The sequence below is a fragment of the Lampetra planeri genome, chromosome 1 (assembly GCF_965212315.1).
Source record: "Lampetra planeri chromosome 1, kcLamPlan1.2.h2, whole genome shotgun sequence".
Lineage (NCBI taxonomy): Eukaryota > Metazoa > Chordata > Hyperoartia > Petromyzontiformes > Petromyzontidae > Lampetra > Lampetra planeri.
Window position 1 is genome coordinate 19,433,038 of NC_136107.1, and position 27,634 is coordinate 19,460,671.

The 27,634-nt window shown below is 48.7% G+C and overlaps 2 protein-coding genes across 2 annotated transcripts in view; one reads left to right on the forward strand and one right to left on the reverse strand.

Moving 5' to 3' along the window:
• The first annotated feature begins 1,071 nt into the window (after nt 1–1,071).
• UGCG (UDP-glucose ceramide glucosyltransferase) lies at nt 1,072–18,123 on the forward strand. The gene is made up of 9 exons (XM_078595964.1): nt 1,072–1,486; nt 6,710–6,851; nt 7,284–7,386; nt 8,008–8,109; nt 9,117–9,229; nt 14,229–14,407; nt 14,533–14,619; nt 15,116–15,305; nt 16,809–18,123. The coding sequence occupies exons 1-9, from the start codon at nt 1,392–1,394 to the stop codon at nt 16,977–16,979; spliced, it is 1,182 nt and encodes a 393-aa protein (XP_078452090.1). The 5' UTR covers nt 1,072–1,391; the 3' UTR covers nt 16,980–18,123.
• Nucleotides 18,124–24,721: 6,598 nt separating this feature from the next.
• Nucleotides 24,722–27,634, reverse strand: part of CFAP46 (cilia and flagella associated protein 46) — a 67,146-nt gene continuing 64,233 nt past the window's right edge. The window contains exons 59-60 of the mRNA XM_078602248.1: nt 27,060–27,173; nt 24,722–26,533 (exon numbers count right to left, since the gene is read on the reverse strand). Of these exons, the coding sequence (XP_078458374.1) occupies nt 26,469–26,533; nt 27,060–27,173 (179 nt within the window). The 3' untranslated portion in view covers nt 24,722–26,468. The remainder of the gene's footprint in view (nt 26,534–27,059; nt 27,174–27,634) is intronic.

Sequence of the window (27,634 nt, forward strand, 5' to 3'; positions counted from 1 at the left end):
AGGCAGACACGTAGGCACAGGGAGACAGCGAGACGGCTACTATACATTTACACATAGACATCAATGGAGACACGTAGACACAGGGAGACGTAGAGACATAATTGAATACTGGGAGACAGATACGGAGAAACAGAATCGAACACTGTGAGACATTTTAGGGGCCGTCCATAAATGACGTCACGCACCTAGGGGGCGGGGGGGGGTCAGACATTTGTGACGATGTGTGACGAGGGGGGGGGGTGAGAAATGTGACGTCACATCAGAATGAGCAACTTTAAATATATATATAGACAAGTTCTACTTAATTAAATATACTTTTTTAATATAAATCTTTTTTCCTACAACATCAGAGTGCAGCGCCACATTAAATACGCACTACAATGACAATAGTTTAAGGCGATTTGAAGCATGTTTTTTTTGGGGGGGGGGGGCAGAGCTTTGTGACGTCATATTTGAGGGGGAGACTGACTTTTTGTGACGTCGTGTGACGAGGGGGGGGGTCAAAAATCGTCCAAAATCTTTCTATTATTATTTATATAATTTCTTTTTTCTTTTTTACCTACGTGACTTTACCGAAAAAACCTAAGAGTATGAATCCTTGCAGTCACGAAAGCTTCAAATCTAGAATAAATTAGCAATATTCTTTTGTTGCACATCGCATCATCCTCAAGGCTTTCCTTGCCAGTGCTTAATTTCAGATCAACAAGCGAACCGTGACGTCATCCGAGAAGATGTCGACGTGAATCAGCAATTGCTGACGTCATCTCGTCGAATGGCCGCGGACGTCATGGCGCTTGCATCACGCTGGTAATGACGTCACCGCGCGCGTTCACACCCGCGCCCGGGGTAGTTTAAAAGTGGCCGGCGGTAGTTATGACGTCACCGAGCACGTTCGCACCCGCGCCGGAGTTGTTGCCGTGGTTATGACGTCACCGCGCTCTTGTTGCGAGTGACGTCATCGCGCGAGGCTGGAACGCTGTGTGCGCGCGCGGGCGGGCGGGGTGATTGGGTCGGTGACGTCACCTAACGGTGCGGGCGCCCAGCTGAGCACCCCCCCACCCCGCGTGTGTCTCTCAAGCAGTCGCTCTCATTTCACTCTCGTTCTTGTGTGCGCACCCCCCCCACCACCACCACCTTGCCCACCACCACCTCCACCACCTTGCCCACCCCCCCCACCACCACCACCACCACCTTGCCCCCCCCCATTCGCTTTCATTATTTTCGTCTTGTTCGGTGCGGTACGCGCGCTCGCTCGCTCCTTCGATCCCCTCGCTCTTTGCTCGTTCGGGGGTGCCGGCTGCGAGTCCTGGGGGTGGTGGAGGTGGTGACGGTGGTGGAGGTGGTGACGGTGGTGGAGGTGGTGGTGGTGGAGGTGGTGGCGAGTAACGGCGATGATGGCGCTCGCGCCGGGCGTGGCTGTGGCCGCGCTGGCGCTCGCGTTGGGCCTCGTCCTGTGGCTGATGCATCTCGTGTCCATCGCATTCACGTGAGTCCCCGTGGCGACAGCTACAACCGACACACACGGCACACACACACAAGCACACACACGGCACACAGACAGACACGCACACACGGCACACACACACGGGCACACACGCACACACACACAAGCACACACACAAGCACGCACACGCACGGCACACACACACGGCACGGCACACACACGCACGCACACACACGGCACACACACAAGCACACACAAGCACACACGGCACACACACACGCATACACACACACGCACACACACACAGCACACACGCACGCACACACACACAGCACACACACACACGCACACACACGGCACACACACACGGCACACACACACACGCACACACGGCACACACACACGCACACACACAGCACACGCGCACGGCACACACACACGCACACACACAAGCACACACACACGGCACAGACACACACACGCACAGTTGTCGCAGTGCTGCATCGCTGACGCTATTTAAGTTAAACGATCCATACCTCCCCCCCCCCACCTTTTGGCCTTAACATGATGCTGGGGTCAAGCGCTCTTAGCAAGCAGCACCTATGACGGGGTGGGGTGGTCAAGCACCACGCACCGGCCGCCTTTGTCTCCCCCACTCAGTGGCGATGTTTTTACTGCAAGCCACACCACGCTACTCGTTCAGGTTATCGTCACTGGCTGCTGCTGCTGTTGTTGGCCGTGGATGGCTGGAATCGAACTCGGCTCATAGCCGGGGTTCGTAGCGCTGTCCGCTTCGCTACTACAACTGGACACGCAACACAGGCAACCCAAACCAGCCAGTTGCCACTTAGAACGCACAGCGAGGGGTGGCTTACCGTGTCAATCCGTACGGTTTAACCCCGGTATTCTTAGTAATAGGTTTTTACCCTTTCAACTGGTACAAAACTGACACCTTTATACAAGGGATCATGTTTGCCATAACCACAACACAAGCAGTCAAAATGCAAACAAAAAGAAACAACTCTGATAATGATAATGATATGCACTGTCCTTGAAGTTGATTGGTCCACACCCGAGACAGCTTTTCTTAGAGCCTAGTCTCCACTGGTGTTGGACCAGATGACGCCAAAAGGCGTACAACTCAAAAACAGCGCACTATCAGAGTATTGAGAGCTCGGGGTAAGCATTTACACTATGAGACCTCCTTTACCAGTGGCAAAATATAGTAATAGGTTTTTACCCTTTCAACTGGTACTGGTACCCGGTATTCTTGTACAGGGGAACTTGGGTTTTCAGGTCCATACGGCGGTACAGCCGTTTGAATACGGGCAACAAAAAAACGTCGATTTCGTGTTTCTCTCCCTTGAGATGGGACTTTGTAGGATGAACGTTGAAATGTATAAGGGGCACGGCGTGGTCAATAAGGTCTGAATTGGCCTGTAATAACGTAGGGCACTGATAAGGGGTTGATGACAAGGGATGCGGTGGTGCTTACTCAAAAGACAAATCGGCAGCGACGAAGCAGTGCTGTTGGGAGAGAGGAGAGAGAAAACTCTGGACACCCCCCCTCTGCCATCGACATGTTGAATTTTTCCACCGCTGCCAGCTTGTTTATGGAGATGACCACCACCGTCAATGCGAGAAAGACTTCAGAACAAACGTAGATACGCGTACCGACAATATGCGCCCTTCACAAAGCAGTCTCTCCGCATTTAAACAGCTACAAATATAGTTGTTTACACATCCCATCAGCCAGCCACACTCCCTTCTGGGAAGTGTATCTGATCGCCGGCATTAATTTTAACGCAACAAACCCTCCTTTATCGGTTTCTGCATTCCATTCATCATACATGTCAACCCCTTATCAGTGCCCTACCTTATTTCAGACCAATTCAGACCTTAATGGTCACGCCGTGCCCCTTATAAATCTCAACGTTCACCCTACAAAGTCCCATCAACAAGGGCGAAACGCAAACAAATAAGACGAAACATTTTTTTTTGCCCTATTGAAACGGCTGTACGCCGTATGGACCTGAAAACTCAATTTCCATGTACAAGAATACCGGGGTAAACCCTATGGGTTGACACGATATCATTCACTATCACATCGGATATATTAGGGGCTTGCTTTTTTAAACCATGAGTTCAATCATAGTACAAATCAGCAAAACTGTGGCCCATCGGCAGCCAGGCTTGCTGAAACTATTGCTTTTAACATGAGCGGACCGCATCGGTTTCCACGTTCAGTGTCTCATCAGCTGCTGCTGCAGCAGCAGCGTCAGTCTCGTTCAAACCAAATGCCGTCGTTTATGTAGGCAGGGACGTAGCTCTCTGGCGGAATATAGGGTCCCAGTGTCCACGCAAAATAAGCATGATAATCTTTGGAGAATTATAAGTAAAATAAAATTGCGCCTTCTCATATCTGTCCCTTCGCGTAAAAAAAAGAGAAAATGTTTTTTGCCACGCATCCCATGAGCCGCACGGCCACACTTTCGTTTTTGTTTATTTTAATGCGAGGCTTTATCGTGCAATTGTGTGTGTGTGTTATGACGTAAAGTTGCACAGGCTTAATTGTGTAGCTTTGTCTCGTTTTCTTTTATTGTAACGCACGCACACCGTACCTCTACGGGCGGCACTGCATACTCACAGCTCTCGTTTCCACGTTAAAACCTTCATTTCGTGATAGTCACAATATCTACGACAAGTTTTTACTGTATCATTTATAATAGCCACGTTATTTAGCAGCAACCGAACATTATTTCAAACGATAATTTAAATAATAATTTTTATTTATACCGGAGGATTCAGCGGTATACGTTAATGTTGCATTTGGTTGCTTTTACATTAAAACATTGTAAAAATACGAACTTATATTTACACAATTACACATACACATGTTTATTTATACAACTTTTGAGAGATTATCCTTGTTGCTGTGTTTAGCCTTGCCATACTCTTGTTTACTGTAAACCCATTCATATTTTTTAATGTCAAAAGGTAAAATGTGCAGCACTGAAATGACTTGTTAATGCCACTGTTTGCAGAAGAGCTTTCACAAAAGGAAGCTCTTCAGAGCCCCTATAGAGAGGTCATTTAGTCTACTCTTCCACGCTGTAAAAATTTTACAATTGCAGGTCGCTTGTTGTATAATTGTATCAATGTTCAATGTGCCTAGTGGCTCTTGGCCATAGGAATGTGTAATTCGCATCACTGCTGGCTGGGCTGTGTTCATGTTTGACAGCATCATCACCAGCGCTACCTGTACTACCACCTCATTGTTCCGCATAGGCTGCTTCACCTGCTATTGTTTATTCTGTCACTTGACGCGAACAGAAGAAGCATAATATAATTAAATAATGAATAGCGTTTGCCATCCTTTATTTACCCATGTGACAGCTCATGGAGATGTACTGTCCCCTTACCCACCCACTGACCTACCTACCCACCCACTCAACCATCCACTTATTCACGTGCCCGCTCACCCATACACTCAGAATATCAAAATCACTCACTCAAAACGTCTCTCCATCTTGTCCATTAGCATAAAAGTGCTCCTCGCCTGGCACTGCCCAGGAGCGTTCTTCACGAGCCTCCAAAACACACAAATGCATGCGCGCATGGAGCATTAATCTTTAATTCAGTGTGAAATCTGACTCGCAGGTGAATTTACAATGTTCATAGTGTTTTCACAAAAAACCTTAAATAATTAATATGCGGCAGAGAGAGAGACACGGGGAGGGAGAGAGAGAAGGGAGATAGAGGAAGTAGACATGGGGGGGGGGAGAAGAGGGAAAAGAGTGAGACAATTGGAGGGGTGATGCATGGGGAGACAGTGGATGGAGACACGTGTGAGAGAGAGGAGGGAGATAGGGAAGGAGAGAGGATGGAGACGGGGAGATAGATGGATGTTGGGTTTGCGTGTGGTTGGCGAGCTCATCTCGCGTAGGGCTTCTTTGTTTTGCAAACAGATACGGGGCAAACGCACACAAACACACAGATCCCCCGATATAGCCTTTAACAGGCTATTATTGACTGTTAGCGAGCACCTATCAAGGCTGGTTCGATGTGGCCTAAACTATGCCCGGCCGCTGTTGTCTCCCCAATGATGATGCTTACACATCAATCTGGTACTCATTTAAGGTTGAGTCGACCTAGGGGAGGTTCAGGACCGGTTCACATATTCGTCAATATTCGTGGCTGATCTTGGCTCTCAGCGGAACTTAAACTTAGTTCACACGCAATGTGCTAACCACCACTGGCGGAGCCAGTGGGGGGGGGGGGGGTGGCACGTGCCCCCCCAATGATCCGATCGAAATCCCTAATTTCGATCGGATCATTGGGGTTTATTAGTAACAAATCAGCATTTTGCGACCCCCACTGCCACTGTGTAGCATATTATTATGAGCCAGGGACTCTATGAGATGAGAGGACAATATTCTGAGTCATAATAAGTAACGACAAAGCAGTTATAAGTGACTCAGAATTGTGCACAGTTGCGTATACAGTCCACGACTTCTCTGAAGGCAAACACCTTCAGCGAGCGCGATGCCAATCACACACGGTTCGAATTCGACCCTCGATCGTTGGCTGCGCCATCGCCGCACACGCGTCGAATAAAAAGCAAGGGACAAGTCCTTACTTACTAACAACTCCTCTATCATTTGTCATTGCTGGAGGGGTTGCCCCCCCTACCTGAAAATCCCGGCCCCGCCATTGCTAACCACGATGTTATCACGAGCCACAAAAGCAAGCACGCACTCACACTTCCTCCCAAAGATAAAGATCACCTGTTTTAGCCTTAACAGACTATTGGGACAACTGCTGTTAGTGACCAGAACTACGTCCGGCCGCCTTTGTCTCCCTACACATCGCACCAGCTTCTCATTTGAGGCTGAGTCACACATACACCCTCACACACAACATAAACAGCCGCCATTGCTTATTAAGTGGTGGTGATGTCACCACAGTGCTTGTGCCAGGTTAGATGCACTTTGAGGTGACATGAAGTGTCGAAGGCTCACTCGCAGGAGGTCACGGGACAGACCCAGGTGCCATCGGTTGACTGACTGAGATGACTGACATGCTCCACCTGTGCTTTTCACTGTGCCAACTTGCTGCATTTTAGGAACTACATTTATAATGCATTCATAATCCCCTGTAGGCATGTGTCTCCCTGTGCTCTCATGTGTCCCCGTGTCTCTCCAACTCTCCCCGTTTCTCATCGTGTCTCCCTGTGTGTGTCTCCATGTGTCTTCGTCTCTCCAGGCGCATCCACCTGCGGAGGCAGGTGCCGGACAAAGTTCCTGTTTCATGTCTTCCTGGTGTCTCCCTCCTCAAGCCGCTCAAAGGCGTCGACCCAAACCTCGGAGACAATCTTGAGACATTCTTCAACATGGACTATCCAGAGGCACGGGAACACAGAGACACGTGGCTATCGGGAGGCACGGGTAGACGCAGGGATACACAGGGAGACATGTGGAGATGGAGACACAGGGGCACGGGGAGACAACTTCGAGAAATTCTTCAACATGAAATACTTACAGGAATGGGGATACGAGAACAAACAGGCACATGGGGAGAAAGAGAGAGAGAGAGGGGGTGAGAGACACGGGTAGAGAGAGAGAAAGAGTATCACACGGGAGAGGAAATTTATACAATTCGTAATACAAAAATATTCATAGGCGCCATCATGGAGAATGTTTATAACAAGATGGAGAGGCAGGCAGTATGTCTCCTCTCTCTTTGCGATTAACAGGCAGATAGTCCACTTCTCTCTCTCTCTCTGTGTGATGAATAAATAGCCAATCTGACACCTTCCCCACTCTTTCTCTCTGTGTAGGTGGAGATTCTTCTCTGTGTGCAGGACAGAGATGACCCAGCGGTGAAAATCTGTCAGCAGCTCCTCGACAAATACCCGAACGCGGACGCAAAACTCCTCGTGGGTGAGAGAGAGAGACACACACACAAGAGAGATATTGGGAAATTGACAGACATGGGGAGAGAGAGAAACACTGAGAGGGAGAATCAGAGACACAGGGAGAGAGACATGGGTGTATTGAGTGCCGTTGGACTGCGAGAAGGGCTGGGTGCAGATGCAGTACTTGTAATTTTTTTTTTACATAGAAAACAGGGGGAACATAGACATAGAGGAGGGGTAGAGAGAGGGGGTACAGAGAGGGAAGGGGTAAGAAGGAGGAGAGCAGAGTGTAACATCTTTTGTGAAATCTTTCATTTATAAAGGGGGGGGGCACATGAAGCAAAGCATTGAAAAAAAAAACAGAAATGATGAACGAAGCAAAGTGCCGACTACACCGAGCATCTTCTTGTTTCCTCTGATCGTAAAAAAAAAGAGACATGGGGAGAGGAGGGAGCGAGAGAAACAGGGGGAGAAAGACACTGGGAGAGAGATGAGGGAAATATATAGAGGAAGTGAGAGAGAAAGGAGAGAGGTGGAGACATGGGGAGAGAGGGAAGAGATACATGGGGGAGGGGGGGGAGTGTGTCTGTGTGTCTCTACGTGTCTCTGTCTATGCATCTCTCTCTGTGTCCGTCTGTATGTGTAGGAGGCAAGCGAGTGGGTATCAACCCCAAGGTGAATAATCTTATGCCTGCGTATGAGTCTGCGAAACACAGTCTACTGTGGATCTGTGACAGTGGCATTCGCGGTGAGTACAAATACAAAGGTAAATGTCCCCCTGCATAGCCCACACAGACTGTAGGGGCAAGTGCAATTACCGAGCACCTATGAGTCGGTGGTGTGGCCAGCACCTTTGTCTCCGCAGTGTTGATGTTAAATACACACTTTGCAAGGTACTTGTTTCAGGTTGAGTCGACATAGGGAAGACCCAAGACCAGATCTGATATTTTGCCACTGATTTTGCCTGTAAGCGGTAAATGATTTGGAGTTGCCGAGTTCGTAACCCAGAGTGCTAAACATTACACTACCTTCTTGGTTCTTTCGGTAGAGTCACGTAGAAGGGAAATAATCAAATCATAAAAATAAAACATAATAAAATACAATTCTCACGACGTTTCGGCCACAATGCAAGCAGACGTCCTCAGGTGAAGAACAGGGCTGTCGGAAAGACAGCGTCTGAATGAACACCACCAAGCTTGGCAGCGTATATTTAAGCTGGGTTAGAGGAGGAGGGCGCCTTGACAAAGGAATTTGCATATCAACAGATAAATTTAGCATATTTATGGCAAATGCAGATATGGGATTAGTCACTACTTGTGGAATATGTAGGTGGTGGGGCGGGGTCTCAAAGTCATATTATGCTCGTGTATTATGTAGGATTAGCAGCAATAAAAGGAGGAAGTAGGATTAGCAGTAATAAAGGGAAGGAATTTTAATAGTAAGGAGCTGCAGCAGCCAAACCACCACGTAAAAACTTAAATATAAACTACATCAATATACTCAATATACTCTCCAATAAGCTGAGCTACTAACAGTAAGTCATACATTATACTTCTATGTCGCAAAAAATATTCATTACACTACCGCTCTCCGTAAATAGACAAAGATAGACACACAGTGACTTAGTATGTCTGTCTTCCTGTAGTGAGACCAGACACGCTGTTAAACATTGTCTCACTCTGTCCCTGTTTCTATATGTGTGTGTCTCTCTCTGTGTCTGTCTCTATCTCTGTCTCTCTCTGTGTCTCCCTATAGTGAGACCAGACACACTGTTAGACATGGTTTTGCAGTTGTCCAAGGATGTGGGTCTTGTCCACGGGCTCCCGTACGTGGCCGACAGACGTGGATTCGCAGCCACGCTCGAGCAGGTAACCTGTCTGTCCCTGTGTAAGTGTAGTGGGTTCGAATTAGGTGCACACACACACAGCTTGGAGGCAACACTATTTATTAAACGGTAAGTAATATAACACTGTACATGAGGTGGTGACCACCTTTCTCAACTCACTAACACTCTGGAACACGACACAGACTGGACCAGGCAGGCAACGGCCTGCCTGGCCCAGGACGACAACCCATGATGTCTTCACATCGGAGTACAGTACAACAGCCTCGCTCCGCGTTCACACCACGCTTATATCTGCTTTGGCGTGGCCGGCTCCGCCCAGGCGTGGCTGGCTCTGTCCAGGCCACGCCTCCCTTCCCAGGCCACGCCTCCCTTCCCCCACCTCTGGAAAGGTCCGGATCCCTCCACCACGTGACCCCCCAGGCACCCCCTTGGGGCCTCCAGCCCTCGTACGGGCCGACACAGTAGTGACCGTTCTATGTCACTACATCACCCCCACCTGTATAAACACACAGCCGTCCCCGGCTGTAACACAACTGTGAAACATCGAAAAGGTGTGCCTCCGAACCAGCAACATCAATAAATGACCGGCGACCGATAAGAAATACAATCACATAATATATACAGAATCGACGAGGGTAAAAGGAAGGGAACCGCATAGAAAATGGGGAATTAACAACATATATACATGAAAACTGGCTAACCCACTTACGCTCCAGCACAGCCTCCCCGTGAGAATCACTCATGCACCGACATGTGAGTGTGGCCATTGGAACGACGGCGTAGGCAATGAGCAAGGAGTCTGAGAGGCATGTAGAGCAGCCAGTCTTCAACGAGTCCATGTGGCCGGGCCTGGGGAACCAGAAGCGGCCCAAAGGGCACGGCCCCTCCCCCCAGGAGTCAAGAACAGGAGGAGCAGGAGTAGCTGACGCAGGCTCCACTCCCTCCCCCCCCAGTCCGTAGCCGGTCGGCATAACCGGCGACTCCAAGGTGCCAGGTAGATACTGCCTCCTGTGACGAGAAACAAACCCTCCTGAGGCATCACTCAACGAACACTCGCCTCCGCTCTTCGGACATGACAGTCACCCAATAGCACCCCCCCCGCCTTTCCGACATGGCGTCTCCATCCTAAAACCCGCGCACGTCGGCCATATCGGGGGGGGAGTTTCCATGTTACCACCCCACCGCCTTTCCGACGCGGCGTCACAACCAGTACCACGCGTCGGCCATATCGGGGGGGAATTTCCATGTTAGCACCCCACCCCCTTTCCGACGCGGCATCACAACCAGTAGCACGCGTCGGCCATATCGGTGGGGAATTTCCATGTTACCACCCCACCGCCTTTCCGACGCGGCATCACAACCAGTAGCACGCGTCAGCCATATCGGGGGGAATTTCCATGTTACCACCCCACCGCCTTTCCGATGCGGCGTCACAACCAGTAGCACTCGTCGGCCATATCGGGGGGGGAATTTCCATGTTACAACCCCACCGCCTTTCCGACGCGGCGTCACAACCAGTAGCACGCGTCGGCCATATCGGGGGGGATTTTAACCCAGTCTCTCTCCAAGACTCGCATCGCAGCCTATAGCTGTACCGACCGAGCTGAGACGACCTATTGTTCACTTACTGCACAACATGCACCCTAACAACTGAGGGATACAGTCCCAACGTAACGGGACAACTCCACCTGAACACTACGAATCTCCAGCCCACTTTTTCAACGCGCCTCGGAGTGTCTCACTCTCCGGGCCATCAGGTCAAGCCATCAGACACAGCATGATGGGACCACACTCTCTGAGCCATGTGAGCGCACAGCCCACTAGGCTAGACAAGCCACGGAGTGTCTCGATCTCCGGGCTGTCAGGTCAAGCTGTCAGACACAGCATGACGGGACCACACTCTCTGAGCCATGTGAGCGCACAGCCCACTAGGCTAGACAAACCACGGGGTGTCTCGATCTCCGGGCTGTCAGGTCAAGCCGTCAGACACAGCATGACGGGACCACACTCTCTGAGCCATGTGAGCGCACAGCCCACTAGGCTAGCCAAGCCACGGAGTGTCTCGATCTCCGGGCTGTCAGGTCAAGCCGTCAGACACAGCATGACGGGACCACAATGTTCGTGTTAGACACACAACTCTCACTGGGCCATCCTGGTCAGGATCTGCGCCCCAAGATAAGTGACAGCCAGCACCACAATTCCAAATCCCTGGCAGCATGTCACCATCGCAATTTAACACCATCACAACACATACAATTTGAATTATGATCCCCCACAGAACTGATCCAATGCCGAACAGGTACGCACAATTTGTGACGATCCCGAATATTCAATGGTCACAACAATACACCTCACATCCCGTATCCGTACACATCATCTCCGAGACTCGCATTGCAGCATGCAGCTGTACCAACCGAGTGGAGAGAGCAATGCAATTTGACGGCAATTAATGGAAACGCACCCCCGATCCATGTAGAACACAAGGGGCATTCCCGCACAAAAGACATCATCTGTGCAACAACGGACAGGAACCAACCAGTGAGTTTGAAACAAACCGAACCTGTCATTTCAAAATCCCCTTCAACATTAACCATGGGACTCAGGGCATTCGAATTTTGAGAGCAAAAAAACTAGACACAAACCCCAAGAATCGCCGAATTGATTAATACAGTATATGCAGTATACGAAGTTCGTACAGTCAATCATTTGGCGCAATGCTCCATCCAGTCCCCACATGGCAACACACACAATCAATACTCCAGACAATCCGTACATAGTAAATAATCACAAGCAAGTACCCAACAGTCCATACACTGTTAACAATTTCAAGCAAAGCTCCATACGGTCTGTACATTGGCAACAATGACGATCAAAGTTTCTGACAGTTACACGTGACAATCACGAGCGAAACTCCATACAGTATACACAATAACAATGGCGATTTCGCAACAAAACGACGTAACAACACGAGTCATTAACACGGCAACCTACAGGATATCAACGGAGCTCGGGACACCAAACAACGAATTAATCATTAACTACACCCAGAAGATACCGATCTCGACGCTGTAATTAACAACACTGTTACAAGCAGACACCCGCATGGAAGCCGCGTCAATTTATCACGCACACAACCGGACGAACACGCTCTGCAAACCAGCGAGTTAAAAAAAACACCCGTGATCGCAACCCGGCACACGCAAGATGGGTGAAGTTATTATTTTTCTTGGGGCCGGGTGCTTGTCATGTCACGACTCGCCTGGCGACTGTGAATAGCGGAGGGCGGCAAGGTGGAGCACTGGGACGGCCCGAAGAATCTTTCATGGTGAACACGGCCTGCTCTTGCGAACCCATCCACCTCTCGCGCTCGAGCAGAAGACTGGAACTCCCCCTCCGCAGGCGTTGATGTCGGCGGGAGCGGCATTTCGGCAGCAGGAGCGGCGTTTTGGCGGGAACCGCGCTCCGACCAGCCGCCGAGTTGGTGGGAGCGGCGTTTTGGCGGGAATCGCGCCCCGACCAGCCGCCGAGTTGGCGGGAGCGACGTTTTGGCGGGAACCGCGCCCCGACCAGCCGCCGAGTTGGCGGGAGCGGCGTTTTGGCGGGAACCGCGCGCCGACCAGCCGCCGAGTTGGCGGGAGCAGCGTTTTTGCGGGAACAGCGCCCCGACCAGCCGCCAAGTTGGCGGGAACAGCGCCATGATCAGCCGCCGAGTTGGCGGCCCCACCGCGTGGCCCGCATGCCCGGGCCTCCCCCGCCAGCCTCCGAAGAGACGACGGTGTCCTCTCCCCGCGGCTCCATCGCTCCGTTCCCGATGGCGGCGAAGCAGCGGTGCGATGCCATTCCCGCCGCTCCGCGTGCAGCGCCATCTCTCTCTCTGTCACCGGGGCTGCCATCCCCGGGGCTGTCCGAAGGATGGTCGTCACACCGTCCCCGTCGTACGAAGGCGTCCAGGTGAGTTTTGTATTTGTTTTTCGTGTGCCCATTTTACTTCCCTAGGATAACACCTAGCAATATTTATATTTCCACAACTTCTGACACCAAATGTAGTGGGTTCGAATTAGGTGCACACACACACAGCTTGGAGGCAACACTATTTATTAAACGGTAAGTAATGTAACACTGTACATGAGGTGGTGACCACCTTCCTCAACTCACTAACACTCTGGAACACGACACAGACTGGACCAGGCAGGCAACGGCCTGCCTGGCCCAGGACGACGACCCATGATGTCTTCACTTCGGAGTACAGTACAACAGCCTCGCTCCGCGTTCACACCACGCTTATATCTGCTTTGGCGTGGCCGGCTCCGCCCAGGCGTGGCTGGCTCTTTCCAGGCCACGCCTCCCTTCCCAGGCCACGCCTCCCTTCCCCCACCTCTGGGAAGGTCCGGATCCCTCCACCACGTGACCCCCCAGGCACCCCCTTGGGGCCCCCAGCCCTCGTACGGGCCGACACAGTAGTGACCGTTCTATGTCACTACATAAGTGTGAGTGTAAGTGTGAGTATATGTGCATGGGGGTGGGGAGCGGTAGTGTAGCGGTTAGCGCGCTGCGCTATGAACACAGCGACACGGGTTCGATTCCCGCTCACGGCCAACACCAGTGACGATTATCTGAACCGGTCCCGGGCCTCCCCTAGGTCGACTCAGCCTCAAATGAGTACCTGGTACGGTGTGTAAACATTGCCACTAGGGAGACAAGGGCGGTCGGGCGTGGTGCTGGCCACCCACCCCCTCGTGAACCGTTCCGGCCTTCATAGGTGCTCGCTAACAGCACTTGCCCCTACAGTCCGTTAAAGGCTATATGGGGGATCTTTGTATATGTGCATGGGTGTGCCCTTCTCTTTCTCTTCCTGTCACTGTCTCTGTTTGTGTCACTGTCTCTGTGTGTGTCAGTGTCAGAGTGTGTGTGTCAGAGTGTGTGTGTCTTCCAATCTCTTTCTGTCTGTTCTGTCTCACTCTCTGTCTGTGTGTCTCTCTCTCTTCTGTTCTCTCTGTCTCTGCTTCTCTCTCTGTATGCAGGTGTATTTCGGCACGGCTCACCCACGTAGCTATGTCTCGGCACACGTGGTTGGGGTGCGCTGTGTCACGGGAATGTCCTGTCTGCTGCGTCGCTCGGTCTTGGACGACGCTGGGGGGCTCCAAGCTTTCGGAAAGTTCCTCGCGGAGGATTACTTCATGGCCAAGGCCATCACAGACAGGTAGGGGGGCCACGCACAGGGAGGAGAGGGGAGGCACGGGGAGGAGATGGGAGATATGAGAGAGAGATGGTGAGGAATGGGATGTACGGGGAAGGAGAGGAGTGTATTTGTGTTTGTCTACATAGGGGATGGAAACTCGCCATGTCTCACCAAGTTGCACTGCAGAACCCGGGTTCCTACTCAATCTCCTCCTTCAGGAACCGCATGATCAGGTACTAACGCACGTACTAATGCCCACACATACTAACGTGCACTCACTAACGCGCATATTACTTACAAAGATCCCCCGTATAGCATGAACAGACTGTTGGGGCAAGTGCTGTTAGCGAGCACCTATGAAGGCCGGCACGGCACACAAGGGGGTGGGTGGCCAACACCACGCCCGGCCGCCTTTGTCTCCCCAATGGCGACGTTTACACATCGCACCAGGTACTCATTTAAGGCTGAGTCGACCTAGGGAGAGGCCCAGGACTAATTCAGGACAATCGTCACTGGCGATGGCCGTGCGTGGGAATCGAACTCGGGTCGCCGTTGCACTACCGCTCCCCACATATAACTTACGCTAACGTACACACTAACGCACACACACTAACGCACACACACTAATGCACACACTAACATAAGCTCACTAACACGTACACACTTGTCTGAGTATATCAGTGTCTCTGTGTTCCTGTGTCACAGTGTCTCTGCGTCTCCGTGTCTTAGGTGGACTAAGCTGCGTCTCACAATGGTCCCTGCGACCCTACTGCTCGAGCCATTGTCCGAGTGTCTCGTGTCTTCGTGTCTCATATCCTGGGCATCTTGCAAATTACTCGGATGGGACCCGGCCATTGTGTTTCTGGGGCACATCCTGGCCTGGTTTCTGGCAGACTACGCACAGCTCACCGGCGTGCACGTGAGTGGTCTGGTCGTGGTGACATCACCTCCACTTAGTGGCGAATGGCTGTAATTCACCCCAACATTTGTTCCTCGAAAATTTTTTCTCTATTCCGGTCTCAATTACTTCTAGATTTGAAGCTTTCGTGACTGCAAGGATTCATATTCTTAGGTTTTTCGGTAAAGTCACGTAGGTAAAAAATCTCAATTACTCCTCTCCCCAATCATTTCTCTTCCTTTTGACTTCCGTTTTTCATCTTTTAATGGCACAGTATTAGTTGGGTTATCTGGAATTTCAATGTCTAACTGGTACATCCTTTAAAGATCACATCACACCTGTGCTCCTGTCCCTTCACTGGCTCCCTGTCCATATCCGTATTGATTTTGATATTCTCTTGCTGGTATTCAAGGCCTTAAATTGACTCGCTCCTCCATACATTCATGACCTCCTTCAGCCATATATTCCACCAAGATCATTAATATCCTCAGATTGTGCTTGCTCACTGTCCCACGATCTCGGCTTCACACTTGGGGTGAATGCGCCTTTGCAATTGCGGCACCTAAACTCTGGAACTCCTCGCCCTTCGAGGTCAAATTGTCTTTCTCTCTTTAGTTATTTTCAAACGTCTTTCTCACTTCTTGTTTCCTTGGTTGATTTGACCTATTTCCACATTTCCAGGCATAGCGCCCTGAGATAGATTTTTTAAGGGCGTTTTATAAATTTAAATTATTATTATACCTCAATGATCTGGATACAGTTCCATCAGTGAGCTCTTCCGGCAGGCAAGGCTGTATTGACTTGGTCCCTCATGCCCAAGCAACTTTTGTTTGGATTTAGAGAAGGGCCTAAACAGGCGTGGCATAGGCTAGAGAAGAGATGGGCTGATGCAGTACAAGAGGATGTGGAGCTGATTGGACTTGCCAATAACTGATACCGGCAGTGTCAAGACACTACTGGGCAGTTGGAGGCAGTTGCCCTCCAAAAACAGTCGAGGGCAGAGGAGCGACGCTCACAAAAACGAGCGGAGCACCAGGTGGCTAAAAAGCAGTGAGTTGGGAAGCACAGGTGTTGCATTTGTCAGTCATCTCAGTCAATCAACCTATCACACCTGGGTCTGCGCTGTGACCTGTCAGCGAGGCTTCGACATTTCACTTGGCCTCAAATTGCACGTAGTCTGGCATAAACCGTGTGGTAATATCATCGCCACTTCGTGGTAAATGGCGGTCGTTGTTGTGTATGTGAGCGGGTAAGAGTGTGGGTGAGAGTGAGTACGAATGAGCGAGTAAGAGTGAGCGTGCATGAGAGAGCGTGAGAATTCGTGTGAGTGTATTTGTGTATGTGGGATTGAGTGTGAGTGTGGTGAATGAGTGAGAATGAGTGTGTGTCAGAAAGCATGTGAGTTAGTACGTGTGAGACTGTGAGAGAGTGTGTGTCAGTCTGTGTGAGTAAGAAGTCAATTGGTGTGTGTGAAAGTGCGTGTGTGCATGAGCTATACGGGGAATTTTTGTCTTTGTGTTGTAGGGGGGCGCACCCCCGTTCTCGCGGAGGGAGTTTGCGGCCGCGTGGGTTGTGCGCGAGCTGCTGACGCTGCACATCTTCGTCTCCGCTCTCCTTCACCCAAACATCGCATGGAGGAAAGGCACTTACCGGGTTCACTGTGGTGGCACCGCGGAGGAGACGCTCCCCGTGTAGGGGAGAGTAGGCGTGTGGGAGGAGAGGGACACGGGGAGAGGATAGAGGAGAAAGACACGATGAGAGAGGGAGAGAGACACACAGGTCGAGAGGGAAACGTCGCGCGGGGGGGGGGGAGAGACGAGAAATAGAGAGATTGAAGAGGGAGACATTGGTATGGGAGGAATGGGGAGGAGAGACGTGGGGAGGATAAAATAAAACACAGGGAGCGGAGGGGAGAGGAAGAAGAGAGAAGACACTGGGAGAGGAGAGGAGACACGGAGGGGGGGGGGAGAGTTGACACGGGAGGGAAGGGCAGACACGTGTACGAGATACGAGGTTAACTTTGGGAAGCGAGAGGAGACAGGAGACACAACAGGGAGGGGTGGGGAACACGGCGAGGAGAGAGGAAATATGGTGAGAGTAGTTACGGGGATAGGAGAGCAGACACGGGAAGGATATTGGGAGATACAGGGAAGAGAGAGAAGACACGGGGAGGGTAGGGGAAGACACGGGGAAGAGAGAAAAGGAGACACGAGGAGTAGAGTAGACATCTGGAGGGAAAGGAGATGCCTCAAGGAGAGACAAGATGTGGAGAGAGGTGATGGGTATGGGGAGGTGAGAGGAGACATGGGAGGATCCGTGCACTGTGACAGGTTTCACCTGGATGAACAGAGCACTGTGACCAGGTCTCCTCGTGGAGCTCCCTGATGGAGCTCTGCATTACACTGGGCTTCCTTATAGAGCTTTGTATTACACTGTGCCTCCTTATGTAGCTCCAGAATGGAGCTCTCTGTTATATTGGGCCTCCTTATTAAGCTCCATGATGGAGCTCTATTACACTAGGCCTTCTCACGGAGCTCTCTATTACACTGGACCTCATTGTGGAGTTCCATGATAACTATTGAAGACTGGGTCCCCTGGCGGAGCTCGGTAATAAGTGGCAAGTTTCCTAAAAGGACTCCATGACAGACCTCTATCAGAGACTGGGCCGCATCATGAAGCTTGATAATGGGGCACTGTCAAATTGGGCCTCCTCACGGAGCTCTGTCAGGGGGCCATTAATTGTTCTATAATACATGGTTTATCTGTTGGTATTTATAGTGTAAACTGGAGCAAGTGTGAGTTGTGTTTCTGTATAATTTAAAAGAATTGAGTTGACTGAGCGGTGTTTGTGATTGATTCTTTTACGCAGCGTCTGTAACCGACGACACAAACACTCGCACGGGAATACAAAAAAAACCAATGATTAAAGATTACATAACGAGCAGACACACACAAAGATAACCCGTGCAGTGTACACAGGCTGTTGGGGCAAGTGCTGTTCGCTAGCACCTAGGAAAGAGACCATCGTGCACCTATCATGGCGTGGTGTGGTCAGAAGCTCGCCCAGTAGCCTTGGTGTTTCCATTGCTGATATTTACACCGCATCATATACTCATTTAAAGCTTGGTCTACCTAGGGGAGCCTCAAAGTAATGTTAGATATAATTCACGTCTGATATTAGCAGCGGACAAGAATTTAACTCAGATAACTAGGTTCGTAGCAGACCACTGTAATACATATCTAACAATAACAGACGCCCCTGTTCGCCACTAAGTGGTGATATCGTGATGCTGTGCCAGGATAAGTATACTTAGAGGCCTAGTTAAACATTTAAAGACCGCATTGTCTGAGGTCACAGGACCAATCTATGCTTGATTCTGCCAGACACTACCAGATGCTACTAGCTTGTGCCAGACACTCTAAGGCACGGCATACAGACACTACCAGACAATACTTGGCACTATCAGACACAGACATTACTTGACACTATCAGGTACAACAACAACAACCGCCTTTCTCCACTAAGTGGTGGTGACGTCACCACGACGCTTATGCCAGGCCATGTGCACCTATCAGGTACGAACATACACTGACAGACATGACTTGACACCACAAGGCACTTATACTTTCCAGAGTCACTGAGGCACGTGCTGTCATTACGCAGTAATTTACTATTATACTGGTAGGAACCTCCTGGTTCCACCAGCCCACAGGGGATTATTGTGTCCATCGTGCAGGGAGGAGCTGGGTGGGGAGGGTGGGAGGGGTGGAGCTGGGTGGGGAGGGGCTGGTCACCCCGTGGTGCCCTTATAAAACTCAACGTTTGACCTACTCACGCCGGCTTGTGCCCACCCTCACAGTCGGGCATATTTGCGGAATACACCACGCCGCCGTTGACCCTGGCCATTGACCGAGCAACCCAACGTTCCTACCAGCTCCCTCCGCAGGAATGTGTTAATGAGCCAAGAATGTTTCTGTGTCCCGCACGTGACGTCACTCCACGTCGGCCAGCCCCCCTCATTAATAATCATGAGCAGGTGACGTCCTCCACATGGACCCACCCCCTCAATAATCATGAGCAGGTGACGTCACTCCACATCGAACAGCCTCCCTCATTAATAATCATGAAGAGGTGACATCTTCCAAATGGACCCCCCCCCCACCATTAATAATAATTAGCAGGTGACATCACTCCACATGGTGGGGCGAGGCGCCTCCCCCCTCCTCAGCGTCAACTTACAACCCTCACTACAAAGGCAGAACCCTCACGTCACGCAATCTCCGTAACGCTGTTGAGACATGGAAGTAAAAAGGACGTCATGATGAACAAGGGATTATAACCTTAAAACTGGCGGCTCCTGCAAAATCTCTCAGGGGGGGCAAATGTCTGGATGATTGATAAGGATAAGGTCCACCCATGCAATGGATAAATTAACAGCTTAAGCATGTAAAGGCAACTTCACTTCTTTAATATTAATGAAAAATAAAGTGACTCTTACAATACATCTTGTTTGTTTCTATACTCACTATTAATACAATCCACTCAAGTTTATTTTATTAAAGATTCCACTAGGTGGCGACATATTATATTGTTGGATGAAACGTGCTTACGTATGATGACGTAAGCACGTTAGTGCGAGCCCTCCCGGAAGCCATAGAGAATGCATTGCAGCGCCCCCCGTTCGAAAAAAACATCTTTGAATGTAAGTCTATGGGGCCACTCGGGGCGATTCTCGGAGTGAAATCGCCCAAAAAGAGGCGGTACTCCACAGAACGTGACATGACGCTGATTGGACTATATCCAGAGGCACAGTGATGGCTAGCGTGACTCTGTGGTTGAATGACATTGGTGGTGCGTCGCCCAATCGCCCTAATGAAGAAACCGCCCCTGCCTTAAAATGAAATAGGTCTGTCACCGTGCCCTTACAAATTGCACACGAATTGATGCAATGAATATCACGTCACAACCAGATGGTGATCTCCAATCACTTTCATGCACTCCCCAGTCAGTAACAGATACTGTCTAGACACTTTATCGGTGATTTATAAAGGAAAAAAATTGATGTTGGAGATAAAACAGATCCTTGCAAAACAGTTAATAAAGATCAGATTGGCTACCATCAATTCCCACAAATATTAGCCTGCCAGAAAGCTAAAAAAGCAGGCTTGCATAATAGCTTTGATGCCAAATGATGGTCGTGTTGCAATGAATCAGAATCTTTATCTAAACTGGAGGAGGAATCCGATGAGCTATGAAGCAATTTTTTCACATGTCCAGTATGGGCACGGGGTCAGCAAATTACAACGGCAAACAATAAAAAAAACGATAGGAGTGCAAAATAAAGAAAATATTAAGCAAGTCACTAAATATAAATACATATTAATTATAAGTCCGATTTACTAAGATCGAGTAAGGCAGCAAAACAACAACAAAACAGTCCCAGACCACACCAAGATAACACCACATAGTCCCTCGATAAAATAACACAAACATTGAACTATCGATACACAGGTAAGGATCAAAGTTACATTTGCAAATGTGACCGCTGTATCCAGCAATAATCTGCTTCAGGATATATTGTTCAGGGAGGATTTTTTTTTCATAACGTTGGTGCTGCAATGCAAAGGCTTTGTCACCTATTTCAATTCTTGTTCTTGGGATAATTAAACGGCAGTTAGATGGACGCCTTAGGTTCTTTTGGGTTTAATTAATGTGGTATACTAGACATGATCGACGCTTTATACATGTCTCGGGCTATGATTATAAGACATCAAATATGTTCAAGGCTTGAGCACAAAACCTGAGATACATGAGCGAACAGGTTACCTGCAGATCATGTTTGATGGAACCTCCGAATTTGGACGTTTATATCCCGAGTAAAGCTCCATTGAGCTTCTTGGTTCTTTCGGTAAAGTCACGTAGAATGGAAATAATAAAATAAGGTGACCAAACCTGTTCTCCACCTGAGGACGGCTGCTTGCATTGTGGCCGAAACGTCGTAAGAATTATTTTATTATGTTTTATTTTTATTATTTCCATTCTACGTGACTTTACCGAAAGAACCAAGAAGATGAATCCCTGCAGTCACGAAAGCTTTAAATCGAAATCCATTGAGCTAATAAGATATTTTTCAAGGGCGACTCGGTTCGCAGACATCAACGCATTCCACTAAAAATTAATAATCACCGAGAAGTCAAGGTGATCGGACTTGCACATACAAGATGGATCCCCCTTTCTTGGCGCTGGCGGGACACGATATATTTTCTAAGTTGGATGGTCAGTGTGGGTCTGATATGAGCGCTTACAGAGCCTACACAAAGCTTGTGCAAGTTCTGGAGCGCATGTAGGCACAGTTTATTCTTGACACTTGTTTACTACCCAGGATAGCCTCGCGGAGTCAAGATTCAGGAGGGTCCTGCCCACTTGCAGTCTTGGGCAATTTTGCGGTGTATAATTAACAATTGAGTCATTTTCAGCATTAGGATGTTTGGCCAATACCAGTTATATCTCGTTTTTTTCCTTTCAGCTATGAGAAATACCAATGCATAAAATAGAGAACTAAATAAATAGCCACCCAACCGCTAAGTTACCGACTGCCTTAATCCAATGGGAATGGCTGCGTGAGCACCGTGAGATCGGGTGGTGGCTATCCACATGGCCTCTTAATTCTTTAGCACTGGAGGGGAGAGGTTGGTGGATGACACAAAAAAACTCCCCATGGATGTCGAGGTACCATACCCTGGCTTGCCAGGAGAAGGCTGTAACAGCAAACTCTCCACGACAATCTGCTCCATTTGAAAGGGATATGTTGTTGTTGCCCCCTCACACGCGTGAGTTTTCTCCAGGTGCGTATTTCCTCAAGTATAAACATTCATTGGCCGATAACACCTTAATATATAGAGGACCGCAGAGCTCGGGCGGGATTTGGCATCGGCTCACCTCCCTGGCTGCCTTTCTCACTTGTCTCTGGTTCATCACGCCTCTGAGTCTTTCTCTCTGAGAGCGAATACTGTGCACGTTACAAGTTAAAATAATTATTCAAGCCTAACAGCGCCACACTATATATATTCTTCTGTCAAGAATTTTTGTTTAAAATTTTAATATAATAAACCAATTAATGAAAGAATGTACTAAGGCATGAGTGAAGGAATACAGTAAAAAAGGACGCATTCAATCCATAAACATGTGAATAGAGTCATTAATACATTACTGAAGTATAGCTCAAGGAAGACCTTAATGGGTGAATTAATCATTGAAGGAATGAATGTATGTATGAATAATTGCATCAATGATAATATGCTGTCAAACAACACGTGTCACTTGCGAATAAAATACAAGCAGTGAAGGTGACGTGAGAGTGTGGTGTGGAAATCGTGACATTTCTGCGTTCACTTCCCCATCAACAGCAGGCAGGAAATTGTGGTGGTGGTTTATGCCACCACTCAAGATTAACATCTGTGTAGGGTTGCAGGTAAGGATGACTCAAATGCCCTCTACGATCTGTCCCAGTACTGGCTAACGTAACCCTTTGGAATAATCGAGTTGTGTGACTTGATGCCCGAGTTGGGTTACGACGCAAGCATTTGGACCGGAGTTATCGAAGAGCAGGGGCCAGATTAGCTCAAGAACATCAGGAGGAAGCTGCTAAACTTCTGTGCAGCCGATGGGCGTCCTCCATTGCTCGTTCAAAAGAGCTCAAGAAACAAGAGCGACGTGGAGTGAATTGTAGCTCGCTTGCCATGTAAGGACCTAAAACATCAGTGATGTGTTAATGAAAACCATTGGGGTTTTAGCTTTGGTGCTCTGCCTTAACGGCAGCTCCTTCGCTATCATCTTCTCCATCCTTTGTTCTCTACCCTCTTCATTCCCACAATTTACCCTTCAGCTCCTCCGAAATCCTAATTATTGGCCTTCCTCTCGTTCTTTCAAATTATTTTTTGCACTCTATAATGTATGGTATCAAACCATCCCTTTCATACGATATGTCCAATCCAGTTCTTTCTCTCCGGCTGATGACTCCCATTATCATCTTGGTTGCTATTCAAGGAAATAACACTCGGTCCATTCACTGCAGGTTAATCATCTCATCTCCACCCCCCCCCACACCCTTCAACTCTACGCTGCCCACAACCCCAGACTTCATCCTATGTCGACGCGTACCCAGTTGTAGCCAATGTTTTCATGGAAAATTTTGAGATAGATGCCATCCAGGCATCCACTCTACGTCCGTCCTTGTGGAAGAGGTACGTAGATGACACATTCGTCATATGGCCACATGGCCGACCAGCTCTGAACCAATTCCTCAACCACATCAATTCCATACACCCAGCCATCAAATTCACCATGTAGGTGGAAAAGGATAGCAAGCTACGATATTTTGATGTTTTAATCGAAAAGAGACCAGATGGCTCAATGGGACACTGTCTACAGGAAAGCCACCCATACTGATGCATATCTAAAACCTGACTCCCACCACCATCCATCCCAGAATTCCCTCATCAAAACTCTACACCAGAGCTCGATGTATTTCCAACCATCATCACCTAGCCAGTGAACTGGAACATGTACACCAAGCTCTCAAGATGGATATTCAGACTACACAATCCATAAAGCTATCACCCCAACAATTGGAAAATAACCATCTGAGGACCCAATCAAAACCATCACCTTGCCATACATAGCAGGGGTCACCAAAAAGATATCCAAACTCATGAGCAAACACAAGATCTAGGTTCGATTTAACACAGTAAATAAAATTCGTGATTTGATCCCATCTGTGAAGGATGTGATCCCTGACATGCAATACCCCGGTGTCTACAAACTAAGCTGTGTCTGCGGCAGGAGTTACATTGGGGAAACTAAGCGACATGTCTCGGACCGTGTTCGTGAACATAAGGCAGATCTGAAACACGGTAGGACCAATACCTCGGCCATGGCTGATCATTGTTTTAATGCGGTGGGCTCACACGAAATTTATTTCTCTAAGACGAAGGTACTTTGCAATCCCACTATCAACAAATATTCGTTCATGAAGCCATCCATATATACAGACACAATTTCAACCGAGCAGATAGGTACAAACTGAGCAATCATTGGAAGGTTGTTATCAAGCAGTTTAAGTCATAGCTGGCTGTGATGTTCCCATCCTACCACCTTCCGATGTTAGTTGTTCAATAACATGTTCACACTAACACAGCCACTTCGCGCGCTGACCTCGAGGTAGCTGCTTTGCGATCTCCCATTAACATGCTAATCTCTCACATTAACAGAGCCATCTCAGTGTGCGCGCTGTGGAGGCCGCTCACCGATCTCCCATTAACATGATAATTTGCCTTCCCACCTGATGACGGACGCTTGTGTTGCTCCCAAAACGTCGTGATTTATTTTATTTTATACCTACGTGACTTCACCGGAAGACCCAAAGATTATGGAGACGTATTCTTTACATTATTTATTTCAATATTATACGAAACTTTTAAGCTTAGCAACATGTGTCACAGCATGCAATTTTTAGTGTGCGCCATGTGCATTCATGTTTGTATGTTGTTTTAAACACAAGTTGTAGAGTACAGGCCACAAAGCCCAAAACATCAAACGACAAGCAACAAACAGCAGGTTATTGTTGTAATAGATTATTATTGCTATAATAGGAAATTATACTCTTTGCTTATTTCGGTAAAGTCATGTAGGTAGAGAAATAATTATGTTTTGACCCACGTGACTTTACCGAGAGAACCAATGAGTATAGATTCCTGCAGTCACGAAAGCTTCACATCAAGATATAATAGGTAATTATTACTGTAATAGGTAATTATTGCTGTAATAGGCAATTAACACATTTCCTGAAAAAAGCAAGGTTATTATAAGACCTGAAGAAAAGAGACGATGGGAGGAGAATTCCAAAGAAGCAAAAAGATAAGTATTTTAACTTGTAGTGAGATGAGTTGCCTAGGGAGTGGGTGGATGAGTGAATGAGTGAGTGAGCGGGTGAGTGTGATGTTGTGACCTGCAGTGTCGTGGTGGTTGCATAATGTGGATTAGAATCTTCAATATGGGTGGAGAAATCAATAAGTGGAGTTCACGTGAACAGTAACCTGAGTAAGAGTAACTCAAGTTTATTTTGTTTAACCGGATGCAAACTCCAGATATCAGGATGAGTCTCATTTGCAAGAAAGAGTTGGGTCACCAAAATGAAAAAAATAAAATAAAACAGAATACAGCATCGATGGAAGTGTGATCAAGACGTGACTGATCATCGGTGAGGGAGTGCCTGGAGTGAGTTAGTGAGTGCTGGATCATCAACCACCCGAATTCCTTTGCGATGAATTCTATCCAGTGCAGTGAGATCCAGATATCCAGATATGACAGGAGTGTGTGTGTATGCAATGTAAAGTGTGGGGAGCGGTAGTGTCGCGATTAGCGCTACGCTGCGCTACGAATCCGGCGACCCTAGTTCGATTCCCGCTCACGGCCAACACCAGTGACGATTATCCGAACCAGTCATGGGCCTCCTCTAGGTCAACTCAGCATCAAATGAGTACCTGCTGCGGTGCGTAAACATCACCACTGGGGAGACAAAGGTGGTCGGGCGTGGTGTTGGCCACCCCACCCCTCTTCTGCTGTACCAGCCTTTATAGGTGCTCACTCACAGCACTTGCCTCAACAGACTGTGAAAGGCTGTAAGTGGAATTTTTGTCTTGCAATGCAAGTGGATGGTGTGACCTGGCATTGATTCATGGAAATGACTTGCAACACCTGTTTTTATTATTATTATTTTGCTTGTGTACTCAGGAAAGATTCGCTAAGTATGAAGGCTCTTTCTCAGGAGGGTACTGCAAAATTGGGATGATTGGGGTGGAACAGTGGAACACTTATGCCTCACAGCAGGAAAGACCTGGGTTCAATTCCAGACTCGGAGGCCTTTCTGAATGGAGTCTGTACGTTCTACCCCTGTTCTGCATGGGTTTCCTGTGGGTTGTCTGGAAATCACTCAATTGAGATTATACATAGCAACATCGGTCCCTACTTTACACACATGTCAGGACCCTCCTAACAAGAGTCTTGAGACTCAGTGAGGCTTCTTTGGGTAAACATAGTGTTAGTAATATGGTGATTATGACATTGAAGCTGTATCTTATCTAGCGACTTAAGATTGAAAAAAGTGATGCTGAGATGATTGACATTCATCTGATGACGACGTTGGGCAGCCCATAGAGAACCAGGCCCTCTTCTGTAGACCAGCAACTCCCTGTCGCATGCACACAATACACGCACAGACAGGTAAACACCGGTCCACACAGGTACACACAGGAGTACGCATACTGAGCCTTGAATTATCTGTCTCATGCGCACAAAAAACCCATTATATTTCACTCTGCACTACATTTTTAGAAATTACAGCTCTGAGAATTAAACGTATTTGTTTGACTGTTATGTACATAGGGGGTGTGAAAGCGCTGCCCTTTACTGTGTGTGGACCAGAGTGTCACTTTGAAGAAGGTATTTCAGAGGTAGCTCCGTGATATCTGCATCTGTGGGTCCTCTGGCACAGAGGGTTGAATTATTTGAGGTCAGATGTGATGCAAATCACTTATCCCGTGTATAGTGCTCTGAGCCACCCCCGGCATGCAGATTGCTCTCTCAAAATCAAATAATTATCATGTCATTATCACTGCGGTCTGACACAGGCTATTCAAAAGACCACCCCTGATAGGTCTCCACATAGGGACGGGGAGGGGGACAGGGCTCCTGTGGGGGCAGGAGGAAGGAGCTACCCGAGATGGCGCTGGGTGTGGAAGGACGAGAGGGGCCGCCTGCGTCACCGCTGAGTGGGGACCCAGCCTGGAGCTGAGCCACTTGACCACAACACATCCCCCGTACCAACAGTGCTGCACACAAAGACAAAGATCCCCACGTAGCCTTGAACAGACTGCTGGGGCAAGTGCTGTTAAGGGAACACCTATGCGTCGTAACGGCACACGAGTGCTGCATACACATAAAGACAAAGACCCCTGTATCGTCCACACAGAGCGTTTGGGGAAAATCCTGTTAGCGAGCACCTATTAATAAGGCAGGTGCAGTACACGAGCTCACTGATGGGATTGTGTCCAGATCTTCCAAGAGTCTGTGAGCTCCTTACACAATCCAGTCTGGTTAAACCTGAATGGTTTAAACTGGCAAACAAGATAAGAGAGGGCATAGCTGTGGCCAAGAAGACCGAGTGCTTCGTGTAGAGCAATAGGCCAGGCAGTTTCCACACAGCCAATAGACACAAGTTTATTTTGTTTAGCCAGAACTCAAGAGATCATGATCGTCTCATTTGCAAGAATGACCTGGACCACTCAAGACA

Coding starts and splice junctions, on each gene's coding strand:
- UGCG (XM_078595964.1), top strand. CDS start 1,392: ATGATGGCGCTCGCGCCGGGCGTGGCTGTGGCCGCGCTGGCGCTCGCG. Junction 8,110..9,116: donor CTGTGACAGTGGCATTCGCG/GTGAGTACAAAT, acceptor GTCTCCCTATAG/TGAGACCAGACACACTGTTA. Junction 15,306..16,808: donor CACAGCTCACCGGCGTGCAC/GTGAGTGGTCTG, acceptor TTTGTGTTGTAG/GGGGGCGCACCCCCGTTCTC.